The 14,449-nt window shown below is 24.2% G+C and overlaps 1 protein-coding gene across 2 annotated transcripts in view; it reads right to left on the reverse strand.

Moving 5' to 3' along the window:
* The window catches only part of LOC136968176 (gamma-aminobutyric acid receptor alpha-like), a 53,499-nt gene that overhangs the window by 27,229 nt on the left and 11,821 nt on the right, over positions 1–14,449 (reverse strand). The window contains exon 2 of one of the 2 annotated variants that reach the window (XM_067262148.1): positions 4,508–4,652. The exons of the other annotated variant lie outside the window; for it this stretch is intronic. Within the exon in view, the coding sequence (XP_067118249.1) occupies positions 4,508–4,626 (119 nt within the window). The 5' untranslated portion in view covers positions 4,627–4,652. The remainder of the gene's footprint in view (positions 1–4,507; positions 4,653–14,449) is intronic. 2 annotated transcript variants of the gene reach the window in all.

Below are 14,449 nucleotides of genomic sequence, written 5' to 3' on the forward strand. Positions count from 1 at the left end.
TAATTTGAGGTGCTATTCAAAGACAACATTAAAGAAAGGAGATTGGACATAATGCCAAAGATGTAAACAATGGTATCATAAAATATGTGTGGGAGCTGTTAGAAGAAAACATTTTGTGTGTGGTAAGTGCCTTTAAAATAACTACCTTGTTACTTAGCAATCACATGATATACAAGGTATTATTCTCTTTCATGTTTAATAAACTAACATATTTGTGACATTTAGCTTATAAATATTCCTAATGCGTTGCTTTTTTACCGTTCCGTCCATCTTTTAAATGTTACTGTAATGGAATAGAACGCATAAATAACCCAAGTAACCCCACGTGTGACCCAAATAGCCCCACATTTTTTCAATGCATGTATTGGGATAGACTTAATTTTATATTTTATATAATAAATCACGATAAAGCCAAGGCTTATATCTGTTTAAAAACAGAATATATTTTCAGTGGCATGGTCCATAAGAATTTCCAATTGCAAATTATTGAATAAAATTGAGTTTTTATTAAGTGCCTAAAATAGCCTCTCTAGCGTACTGACACTATATATTGCACTTAGGGTTTCTTCAACGGGATCCTGGCTGTTTTTTAACCCAGGAAATTCTTCTCATTCCGGAAAATCCCGCAAATTTCTTAAAAATTCACTCTTTTTTTATTATTTTGTGTTAAAGTTGAAGAAATTTTGCAAATAGAAAGTATAATTAACCCATAAACTGCCAGAATACATTTGTATTTATTAATTTTAAGCCTGTTTATTAGTTATATATATTTTCGCTTATCGCATGTCACAGATTGTTAATAATCAAGATGTAGCCTATTTGTGACATGTCTCTGAAAATTCTTTACTTGTCAGAACCTGTAATATTTGGGATAATTGTGCTTATGCTGTCTTAATTTTTAACCATGCCCATAGCTTCAATAACTGCATTATGCAAGGTTGTGAAAATTGGGCAAGGATACAAACTGGTACGAAGTCTGCAAGTATGAAGATTTTCTTTATAAACCTGATTATTAAAGCCAAACGAAGTGCCGAATTATCGGGCTGTAAGCTTGATGCCGCTATTACTGGTAAAACTATTACTTATTATAAAACTACTTATTACTTATTACTTATTATAAAACTACTTATTACTTATTACTTATTATAAAACTACTTATTACTTATTACTTATTATAAAACTACTTATTATTACGCTATTAATTAAACGCTATTACTTGTTATAAAACTGCCCAGGTAGACAAATCAAGAATACTAGAGAGCAAAACAAGTACTGCAACGCATCTCGAAAACAAACTAGAAATCTTCGAGGCTACAGGTGAAAAAACACATAACATCCGTCTTCTCATAAATTCATTAAAGATGATTCCACCCACATCAATTGAATCGAAAAGGGCATTCTCAGTAGCAGGACTTTTCTTTAGTAAAATAGGAATCAAATTGAGTGATTGGAGTATTGACCATCTTTGCCTTTTAAAACCTTATAAAAATTTACAATAATTTGTACTATATTTTATTTAAATAATGAAAATTATCTTCTAAGTTAAAAGTTTGATTTAAGTTTATTTTTTTTATTTAAATTTTCAACCCAATTCAAAGGCATTTTTGTTGTAAGCAATTTCCAACAAACTTCAATAAACTTTTTCTATTTGCGAAAATTTCTACCTAACTCAAAAGTAATTTTTTATACATATTTTACACAGCATTATTAATATTATTATTTTGGAAGTTGCAGGACACATTAAGTTACTTTAAAATGAAAAATAATTATATCATTCAATTTCAAGATTTATTTTATATCGTAAAAATAATTAATTATACTTCGGGATTTCCCGGTATCCCGGGAAACAGTTCACTGTTTTCCCGGAATCCCGGGACAAGCAAAAGACCGGGAAATGAGAAACCCTAATTGCACTCCTTAGTAAAAAGTACCTCACCCACTACTGGTTGAACGGATAAACGCATTTAGCAATTGGTCGTGGGTTCACACCTGGCCTCGTGGAGTTTTCCGAATTTTTTTCGCATATTTAACACTTGTAATATGAGCTAATTTCTCATAGTCCTGCCGAGAGGCACTCTCTTTGGCAGATTGCCATGTGTTGTGTTGCCTTACCCATCAATCCAATTCAATCCTAGTAAGGTGCACTCTTGACATAAGTTATTAATTTTCTAACAATAAAATTCACACAAAATGATTCCATATTTAATTTTATATATTTAAATAAAAGTGAATTTTTTTTCTAATTCTGTACAATTAAATTAATCCTAATTTGAATAAATTAACATTTGATTACAAAGATTTGCTCTTACTGATGGATTCAGCAATTAATACTAAAAAATACCTTCTTAAAACAGATAAAAAATTATTTATATTTATAATTAATATAAAAACGTGCGGAATCACTTACTATTTTAAATAAATTTTATAAATAATCATATAAAATTTAATTTGATTGTGGGAAAAAATTTACTAAATAATTTTTATATTACTCGATTTATAATATACTTCAACAGATTATTATTATTATTATTATCATCAGTATTTTCAAGTTACATACTTTTTAAAAATATTTTATAGCCTATATATTAAAAAAATTATTAATTTTAAATTCAATAAAATTGAATTTTAATAAATTTAAAATTAATAATTTTTTAATATACATTTCTGCATTTTTAAAGTAAAAAATTATTTTATTACATGAAATACTTCAAACATAATAATAAAAAACTTTAATATTTATATTTAAGAATTTTATTGTGTGATATTTTATATTTCTGAATATATTTACAATATTAATACATTTTAAAGTCAAAAAATAATACTTTATATTATTTATTCTAATTATTTCAAAAGAAATTTTATAGATTTATATATATTTATTTATTTTTAAAAATTTTCTATGTTATTTTATATATTTTATCACGTTTAATCAAAGTTAATTCTAAATGTTTAATATAATTAATATATTTAAAGGCGGAGATTTAAGTATTAAATCTCAGAAACGAAATTCTATTGACATTCAATATACGTTTTGATGAGATACTTTAATCTGCATCTAATACATCATTAATATTTACTAAGTTTCTATTATTCCAATAAGTAAACTGACTTATTTTAAATCCTAAAACTTTCTCCAAACTTAATATATAATTCTAAAATTATTATTTTCCTTGTTATAAAATGATTTTTTTAGTATCACTTCCATACAGAATGATCCCTTACATAAGTAAAATATTTAAAATTTTTTATACACTAAAATTTTAAACTGCTGCCATCTATTATCCAACTTAAAAATATATTTATGGTAATTAGAGGGTGTAATTGTAAATATAAAATAATATCGTTGTTTAAATTTTTAAAACTTTTTCAAAATTGCAAATCTGTATTATTCAGTAGAATATATATGAAAATGTTATCATTAAAATTTAGCGATAAAGTAATTATAAATAATTAAAACTAAGCATTTTTGTTCGCTTAAAACCTCATAAAATTAGTTTTTCCGTTACAAATTTATAGATATTTAAAATATACATTCGAACCTCTAATGACGGACACCTGTAAACAGCAGCCATTTTTTCAGTAATTGATTTATTTATTTGAACAAAAATGCATACAAAATAACCTCCAAACAACGGCCATTTTTTATGTTCCGGTCAGTGGTCATTGATTAGAGTTTTAATTGTTTTTAATATATTAAAAATATTATTTATACAAAAAAATCTTTTGATTACATTAAAATTTAATTAAAAATATGGCACGGAATTATTTAATAAACTAATTTTATGATTTTTTTCATGTTTTTAAAACACAAATTTACACTATAAAAAATATACAAGGGGTGGCCCAATCGTTAGTATACAGTTGTGAATCTGAGAAATACAGATGTTTGGTTTCATTATTATTATTATTTATCATTTATTATTTCATATTTTATATTTGTAATTTAATCTGTGCATAAAAATGCTTTTTTTTCCTCCATGTTTTTTTCATAATAACAACTGTAGGCCTATGCTTACTTTTGCACCCCATTGTATTTAATATAATAGTAAAAATGTTACGATATTTTTAAAATATTAAATTATTTATAAAATTTAACAACAGAATTAATATAGTTTTGTTTATTTTATTATTTTATAAAATGTAAAATAATGTTTAAAATTAATTTGTGTGTTTAGTCACAAATAACTTTGCTAAACGACGTAACTAATTATACGATTTTTCGTTAATTATGTACTTTTTAGATGGTTACTTTACTTTAACAGAATATAATAAGTCTTGTTCATTAGAAACATTTCGTTTTTCTTTTATAAAAGTAATATTTTTAAAATAAATCACTTTGAATTGAAACGTTTTGGTAAAATAAAACATCTCAAAAGGCTTTTTTTTTTTTTTTTGCATTCTTTCTTACTTAAACTAGCCAATTTTGTTTAATTTTTTGATGTTTTAATTGCTCATTTTTTGTATTTCTTTAAGTTAAATTTAAAATTAAAGATATAAAGTTACTTACCTGAGAACTGAAGGTGATAAAACATAAGCTACTTGGGATAGAAGAAACGTTCCAAGGAAACACTTATAGAATATACCAATAAAGAAGAGTAAGAAAGGATTACCCGTTGTGTGCAGCATATGTTCCTGGTTATCCTAGTTTCAAACTAAAAAAAGTATTTAAAAAAATAAGAAAAATAATTATTTAAATAATATTTTAACTTATTATGATCATTTTAACAAATTTGAACATATTTTTTGGACTTTTATGATTATAAGAAACTGTGCACATAACATAAAAGTGAATAGAATCCAAGAAATTTGACATTTCGCTATCTTTACTGTGAAATCTACTGAAGGATATCACATAGAATACTAATGATTTATGTTAGAAGGAAGATGTATTAGTTAAAGGAAAAGGAGTCGTGAGGAGCATTTTTATAAAGAGAAAATGTGACAAATCTTAAATATCTTTATCTTTCTTTTTTTTTCTTTAGAAAATGAAAAACAAAATGCCTTTAGTCTTTAGGATTTAGTGCATTTACTATTTGAAAAAATGGAGGATATTCTTTTAATTGTTTCTTTTTTACTATTACAATACATTAGCCAATACTGTAATACTTTTTCAATTAGTGATAATGTTTTTGGAAAATGGCTTTATGAAAGCAACATAAAAAATTGGGTATTGCTAAACAAATTTAAAAGTAAATGAGGAAAGAAAATGATTAAAAATAAACATCGAATTGGAATAAAATATTTGTTTTTTTTAATAACTCATTTTCCTAATTATGTAATATTTAAAACAGAATTCATTTCAAATATCTAGAAATACCTTTATATAAAATTAATTATTTAGTAATTTTTTAATACTTAAATGGCATTAATGATATTTATAATTGAGTTGATAGACTTAAATTTACAATTAAATTTAAGTTTGAAATATTATATATAAAAAAACATAATTAAGAATTAAATAAAATTTGTTAAAATTTAAGCATATTTACATAGAAATTTCTTATCATAATTTATTTTAAAGCTGAAAATTGTATTTTAAACTAAAGATATTAGAGTATTAATTAAAATAAATAAACTTCTTAATTGTAATTAATTAATTTACATAAATTTAAAGTTATAAAACTCAATTGTTATAAATTTTTATTATGTATCATTAGCAGCAGAGCTTCAGTTTCTAAGTATGAATATTTGCAAATTATTATTGAGTGTCTAAAATTAACTTTAGTAATTTCTAGAAATCTCTACAAGTTTAAATCGTTCTATAAATGAACTTGTAGGTTTATTATAATGGCATTGTAACGTAAACGTCATCTGGCTCTTTGCCTGATTTCTTGGCTGACCCAGACTAAAAGGCGTGAAAGGGGATTCGTGACATGTTTGTCCACATTACAACCAACGTTGTTACGAAGAGATGACGAACAATATGAAAAATTGAAAACTTTATTGATGTACCAAATAGTTGTTAAATAGAGCGACAGTAAAGGAAGTAAAATACAAAATAGACTATACACTTATAATTGTTTTAGTTGTAAAAAATAAGTAATACTTGATTTAAAAATAATGCTTGAAAATAAACAAAAAATCTGTGTATTTTACTTAAAAATAATTGTTAAATTTTTGTAATTGCTATATTTTTTCTGGAACTTTATTTGTTTAATTAGTTGCTTAAAATGGATTTGTTTACAGATTAATTAAAGCAAATATTATATTAATATGTATTTTTGTATGTTAAAATACTTTTTAAAATTTTTTTATATTTTAAAAGTATATTTAGACACTTATAAGTGTCTAAGTATACTTATACCTATACTTAATACCTATAAAATTAGTATTAAGTATAGGTATACAAGGTAAGGTACGGTATAGGTATATATAATTAGATATATAAGTATATACCTAATTATATTATATATACTTAATAACTATTTAAGTACTTAGACCCTAAGTATTAGTGTAAGTACTTATTATAACTGTCTAATTACCTAAGTACCTAATTACCTAGCTAAAAGTTCTACCTATTTATACCAGAAAAATAAATGTATTAATTAATTTAATTATATTGCAACGAGATATCATATCACTTTGCATACATTACATTAAATTTTCCAATGAAACCATTTGTTTAATGATCATACGAAACTATATGGAGCACGAGTCGTAGTGAAGCTATAGAAATGTAATCATATCAATCAATTCTTAGTAATAATATATAAGATTTTCACATATCAAGTCAAACATTCCTAAATCTTGAAAAATACCTCTTCATATTGAATAAGGTATCTGCGTTGAATTAAAACACTGTTATCAATGACTTTTCTTTAATAGGGGAAGTTGGATACGACTTCACACAAAAGATGTTTTATTCATTTCAAAGAGTATAAAATATTGGAGATAATATTAAATCTTTAACCCTTGGGTCATATTCGAAATGTCGTAGCGATCGTCTTCTATTTTATCTACTTAGAAGTCAATATATTTTATAAAATGGAAGAAACCATACCTTAACATGTCATTCAGATTGTTCTTAAAAACTTATTTATAAATAAGTTTCGTTATAGTTTTATTTTTATAAGGGAAATAGGGGGGCTTGGTTCCCTCCCTTGTTCAAAAATTCGTGACAATTCATCGATTTTAGGTACCGCCATTTGTATTGGGGGGGCAGAAAAAAGTGTCATGACGATTTTAAGCTGTGTTTTATATACGGTACATAGAGTAGATTTAGAAATCAGCATTTGTTAATAAAACTAAGAATTATTTTAAATTAATGCTCTGATTGCCTGTTTAGGATATCTGAAAAACAATTTTAATTTAAAAAATTAAGAAAGTGAATTTTAAAAGGTAAGATAGAACCGTGCTATAACGAGCGCCATTATTATCGTTTCCTGTATAAGAATTACAGTGCAGATTACATTAAACTTTTAAATAAAAATCTGCTGTAAATACTTGAAATCGTCGATTAGATCTTCAAAGTGAGAGAAAATTATGGCGGCACTTCCGGTTTTCTGGAGTGCGGAGTTGAAGTTGTACAATTGGCAGAATATAGATCACGTGCCATAGTTGAAACTTCGATTCTGATTGGCTACGCCTGATATTTCACTATCCTTATTCCTTCACGTGCACTTTACATAGATGATTTAATTAAAGATTTTTAGAAAGGTTTTAAATCGTTAAAATTAATACATTTATATAAAAAATAGTATTGGTAGATACCATCATGGAATAAAATAACTATAGGAAAAAAAACTAAAAATTCGGACAAATTTGGTAAGGTAAATGTTCAGTTGTCTATCACGTAATTTTTTCCATTATTGATTTATACAATATTTTAAAGCTTAGTCAGGCTTACAATCAAACCTGTAATGAAGGCTATCTCAAAACACTGTCTATTTTTATGTTACGTCAGTGGCCATTGTTCAGAGGTTTAACTATATTATACATTTATATATACTCATACTAACGCATTTTTTATGATTTTATTTTTTGATATAAACCTGTAAATTCTGTTTATATTATACATTAAACACGAATAAATATTCTTAATTAATTGTGTTTAAATTTATAAAACTATCACAGGACATATTTTATAAAATACAACAGAATTTTTGTGTGAAATTAATTGAATTAGAATAAATTTTAATTGATTTCGTTCAAATAAATTTAGCAAAAATTGGGAAATAATTTCGTAATCTAATTAGGAAACAATGGACAAAACAAGTAATTTTTGGAGTAAGTTGTTGTAGCCCGAGGAATTCTACTGGCTTCAATTATTTATTACTTTATTAAGTTTGTTTTTCCTACCAATTTTCTGAAACTATTCAGCATTTTTCCTGGTGGCGATCAACATTTTTACTCCGCTAATTTGAATACAATACTGTTTACCCAACAATTGATATTGTGAATATTTAATGTCGTCATATTATATAAATTATATCTTTAAAATAAATTATTTAACGAGGAAAAATATTTGAATAAACTCTAAATTCAATATTTATAATTTATTCACCACAGGGAATAATGAAAATATTATTAAAATTAGTTTGAATTCATTTAAGTCTATGACGATTGATCAATATTATAAATATTTTCTGACCATTGAAAGCGTGAAATTTATATTATTTTCGGTCAGAAGATTTTTCAGTTGGTGAATTTATGCAGCAGATTATGTTAATGTGTAAAGCCAAGGGTGAATGTTCAACTAATGACACCGATATTAACTAGACGAATATAGGACATTATTTTCTACTAAAAAAAGCTTTTTCTTCGCTAAAGCTAAAAAAATATTCCAGAATTACGTAAAATAATCCATATTTTAATAATGTAAAACATTACTTTCATTTTTTAAGATAATTACATCAAATTTTTTATTAGTTATAATCATACGTGGCATTGACATCGACTTAAGTATAGGTTATCATACGTAAATTAAGCACTAAGAATCGTAAATGGCTCCACTCTTATAACATAAAAAGTTATTTTTTTACAGTTTTTCGTATCAGATATCAAAGAAACATTTAAAAATAATAATATCAAATTATTTAATTGCTACTATTAAATTCAGACGGTAGTATTTTTAATACATTTTCTAAATAATAATTAAAGATTTAAGCGAGAATAATTTAATTTAATTTAATAAAAAAATTTATTATTTTAATAGAAATTAATCTACTAAAAGTAATTAAAACTATAGAAAAACTGCATACAATAAGCAATATTTGAAAGACGTCATTTGATGTACAGTACGTGCTTACCACTTTGTAATTAACTATCAGCGTACTTAATTACAATTAAGTATGCTAATTGCATGCTTACAGCTTTAACCTTTCGCAACTATTAAATTATAAACTGAACATAATTCAAAATACCATAAATATTTTACAATTTTAAAGTTTAAAATTTGGATTCTGTTCGCAGAAATGTAAAAAGTTGAGTTGAAAAAAACATCATTTCGAAATAAATTTATGAAAACACGACTTTAAGAGATATTTCTTGAAAGAAATAGAGGAATTCATTTAAAAACTTTTAAAATTATCATAATCCAATGGAAAGAGAAAATTCTTATACCCAAAGAATTGTTGTGTCAATGAGAATAATTTGATTTAAACAAAGTTGCGCTTGGATATTTTTTAAATGACAGATTTCGAAGAAAAGATACAAATTATAATTGTAAATCTTTTGACAATTTTGAATTTCTACGGTTAAAGTATGATTATTTCTAAATTTTCGTCCATTCAATGTTTTTATGTTTTCAGGACCTTGCAAACTTTACCTTTCCTACAGAATTCTGTTTAATTTTAAAGCTTCCCATTTAAATTTTTATTTTGTTAATCCATAAATTCGTGTTATTCTTTCAAAAAAAAAAACTTAAGTTATATTTATTTTTATTACGTTTTACAATTTTTTCATTTCAACTTTCTCAAACTTTTTCTTTATTGGACTGATGCATCACAATGATTTTCTTCAAACTTAAATAATCTTGTTTCTTTCTAAAATAATCCAAATTTCAGAAATTTAATTATTTCTTCTAAAATTTTAGACTTTTATGCGACTATATCCCGAAGGATTGAATTAAAATTAGTTAAAATGCTTCGTTTTCATCCTCTTCCATTCGCATATAATATCACTTCATACGCTCAAATCTTCTCTCGCATCACACATCAATACAATAATTAATTATTGATTTATTATAAATAAAATTTTAATTTTTTAATTATAATATTATTATATTTTAATACTTAATTTATTATATATATTTATATCCTAGACGTTAGCTAATATTTATAAACATCTCTTTCGAAATAACCTTCTAAAAACTGATTTTAAATATTTTTTTGAATATAAAAAATTTTTTTTCATATTTTTATATTTAAAATTCTTTTTTATATTATATATTTTTTATTTATGAATAAATTTATAAATAAAACTCTTTTAAAAAGTAAATTCTCCTTAAGGTTTTAACGTAAAATTATTAAATAATTTTTTTTTTAAATGCAGAAAGAGCAATTTGCATTAAAGAAAAATAATGATAAATTTCAAATTAATGTAAATTCATTCATAAAATTTTCTATTTATTTATTTTTTTTTACATTTAGCATAATATTTTGCATTCGCTACTCCTTAAAATAATCTACAAATTTAAATGTTGGTCGCAAGTTATGTATTATAATTACCAAAATTTTATCACCATTATTATTTTAAACTTTTATTTTAACAAATCATCTACTAAAAATGCTTGAGCTATTTTAAAATTTCAATTTAAATTCGTGTTATAAATTTTTTAACAAAATATTCTCACGTCAACACATTGATGATTCTCATTATTCATTTAAATTATATTAAAAAATCGAAAATTAAGTATTTTCTTAGCATTTAAAAGTATTAATTAATAAACAAATAGAATTTTACACAAATCTATATTAATTTTAACGTAAAAATAAACAAATTATTAAGTTAAAAAGTATGTTTATTTGTCAAAATCAAGTTTCATTTCGCTATGATATAGTAAGAAGCTCACACATTCATTTGGAAATCCTCAAAAATTCAAAATAGTTTCACATAAACAGGAATTACAAAATATAAAACTTATTTACAGCCATTTCTGTTGTATACTTCATAATATAACCTTTTCGTCAATAATAGTTCTGGAGATAATCGCGAGTCATTAAGAAAGATGTTGACAGGAGAGCAAACAGAATGCGTTGTTTGCATTAAACAGAAATAAACTTATATAAAAAGTGATTTACTGTGTTCTGAGAATAATCAATAATATTCTAATTATATGTTCCATTAATTAAATAAATAAATTATCACTCCAATCATACAAATCGTAAATAAAATGCTTTGAAAATATAACATCGCGCAATAATTTATAGAATTTTACAATCAAATAAATAAAATTTCAGTTGAAGAATTTAGTTATATTGTCAATTTTATAACAAATTACCACTGATTTCAAGTGATAAATCGGTATATTTTTAGATCATTGATACAAAAATTGAAAGAAACTAGCCTAGAATATAACCAAAAAATTTTTTAGAAAGGAACGAACCCACGACTATAAAAAATCGTGGGTTCTTTCACAAATTCTATACACTTTGAAGCAATTTATCATGTGTCGATATTTTATTTTCATCTTCTCAACAGTACTTGAGATTTGTTATCAAACTTAATATAAAAATTAATTAAAAGTTTCATTACCTTTAAGTGATTAAACATTCGAATGTTTTCCTACGTTTATAATTTTTTTTAAAATATTTTATAAATTAAAAAAAAGTTACTTGCATATACGAGTTTCGTTTAGAAATATGTTTTATCATTTAATAAATCATTAATATTTAATACGTTTTAATTTCGAGGATATTGCAACAGAAGAATGTGATTGTTTAATAGAATAATTTTTATTTTTTTAAATAAAATAAAGTTTAATTTTATATTATAATTAACGAGCAATTATTTATAGTGACATCGTCACAATTCCGGGCTGCAATTTAAATCATATTTTAATTTATTCAATTTAAAATATATGCTCGCCACCTCTTGCCCCTGTACGTCATACTTTTCCTGATAACAACACAGTCATGCCGTTCATCTATGTAATTCCATTCAGGGAAAGTTTTTGAATTGAATTCATGTGACTTTCAGTCCAGACCAGAAATTTGTACATAATTAACCGGGGCTTTCTGTTCCTACTCTTTCCACATCTTATCTCGATTTTCATCTCTCTAATATTATTCTGGAGACTAAAGGAGGACAGACAGACAGACTAACTGACAAACGAGAGTGCGAATTTATAGGTTTACAATTTTTTTCAAATTTCAGCCTAATAATGCAAATTATCATTTTTATAACAATTAGAAATTGCCTTAATTATAATTATAAGCACAAATAAACTACAAAAACGAGTTTCATACGCGCTTAATTATCTAGTAGTGATAAAGTTTATTACTTTTATAAGGTGTTGTTTGTTATAAGTAAAGTTCTTAAATTTATTTGTCAACGTTTTAAAAACAAAGTAATTTTTTTTCAAAATGCATCGAGAAGAATGACCTTTTTTATGCTCTGTATATTAGAGTAATATCTTGTTAGTTTATTTTGAATGATCGACTAGTTTAACGCTTGTTTGCATTTAAGCATGTTCAATCTTAGCTGTTTGTGTAGCGGCAGCAACTTCAGTTCTTTATCGATCACTGCGATTGAATGTTGTTGCATTAGTAGACACTTCTTGTCAACGTTATTAGTTTACCCTGTAAAGAAATCGACAGTTGATTTCGAGCGAATTTATTTTATATAAAATCATTATTATCCAATTAAAAACATTTTTCTTTATAGTTTGAGTAATAAAGTTTAAGTTAAACTTAGTTCGATGAGTAAATAAGTAATTCATTTCGTCGAAACTAATTGTAAAGAGAATGTCTTTGATCTCGAATGAGATCAGAATTCCTTTGCTTCGCTAATGTTCTTTTTATATTCACTAAGATCTTTACTAATAACCTCTTCTAACGTAAAACTATAAGAAAAAATATATTTTATTAGCTCATAATGCTATAATTCTTATCAATATATTACTAAAAGACCTGGATTCGGATCTGAATGATTCGAATACATCAATATTTTAATTCGTTTCATTCGGCAAATGTTCGAGAATTGTCTCGATTTTTTCGTTTATTAATATTAATTCTTTATCTAATTAATGCTAATTCTGTTTATTAATTACATTTATTATTTAACTAGTTGTATGTTATTGTGACAATGTCACAATGCCGGGCTGCAAATTTTAATCATATTTTAATTTTAAAAACCACGTGTCTTCCGGTCCAGGCTGGTAGTTCGTATATAGTTAATCGGGCTTCCGGTCCTGATTTTCATCTATCTAACTCCGTTCTCGAGATTAAGGAAGAATGGCGGATAGACGGACAGACGAACGATAGATAGATTTGCATTTAGAGAATCGAAGCCCAATAACGAATTAAGACTACATTGACAGGAATTTTAAATATACTTATAATTAAGCATAAAAATATAAATTTCTCTATAATAAGTTGTATTAATAACACGTAAATAAAAAGTGTCTACTATTAAATTTTATAAGTAAAATACTTTAATCTTATAATAAAAATAGCTTTATAGTAAATTTTAATATTTACCGATTAATTTATTATATCCATTAAAATTTACTCAAACATTCTATTTTAAAAAAATAATAAATTTCTACTAATTATTTAATAATTGTAGTTATTATGAAATATTCGTAAACTCTACACTAGTAAGCCGATAAATTATAATAGAAATAATACAAAATACATGTATTTATAATTAATTATTAAGCTTTATAGTGATTTTTATAGAAGCACGAAACGATCTTCTAAATTTCCAGTAAATTTTATAAAAATTTGTAACGTTTTTAACATAAATTAAACGAAAAATCTAAAATTCGATTAATAAAATTAATTTTTATAATATATTAGACTATTAATTGTGTGAAAATATCTTTAAAAATCGAAATTTATGATAAAATAAAACATTTAAACATTACAGTTTCGATAGTAAAATATATATATATATATATATATTATTTTTTTCTTGTTTTAAGAATATTTAAAATTCTCGATTTAGCGAACAGACAAACAGACGTTATGGCATAAATATTGTCATAAATTTAATTCGTTTTTATGTTATTTACTTAATTAATAAATACAGTAAATATATTTAATTACTTTATGTTATTTTTTGCTCTAAACATCATTTCTTTAAGTGGAGAGAGAACAATTGTCGGAAATTTTTCTTATTCAAATTAATAAAACATGAAATATTTAATTTCGTTCCTTTTGTTTAAATTTAATTAATTAACTGTATTTATATTATTCAAAGTTATTTTTAACAAAATGTTTATAAAAATAAAGTAAACTAGCGAGAATTTTAGAAATAGTGAAATAAGGAATTTTAATAGAAGTGT

Source organism: Centruroides vittatus, unplaced genomic scaffold (assembly GCF_030686945.1).
Source record: "Centruroides vittatus isolate TY-2023 unplaced genomic scaffold, ASM3068694v2 contig_1408, whole genome shotgun sequence".
Lineage (NCBI taxonomy): Eukaryota > Metazoa > Arthropoda > Arachnida > Scorpiones > Buthidae > Centruroides > Centruroides vittatus.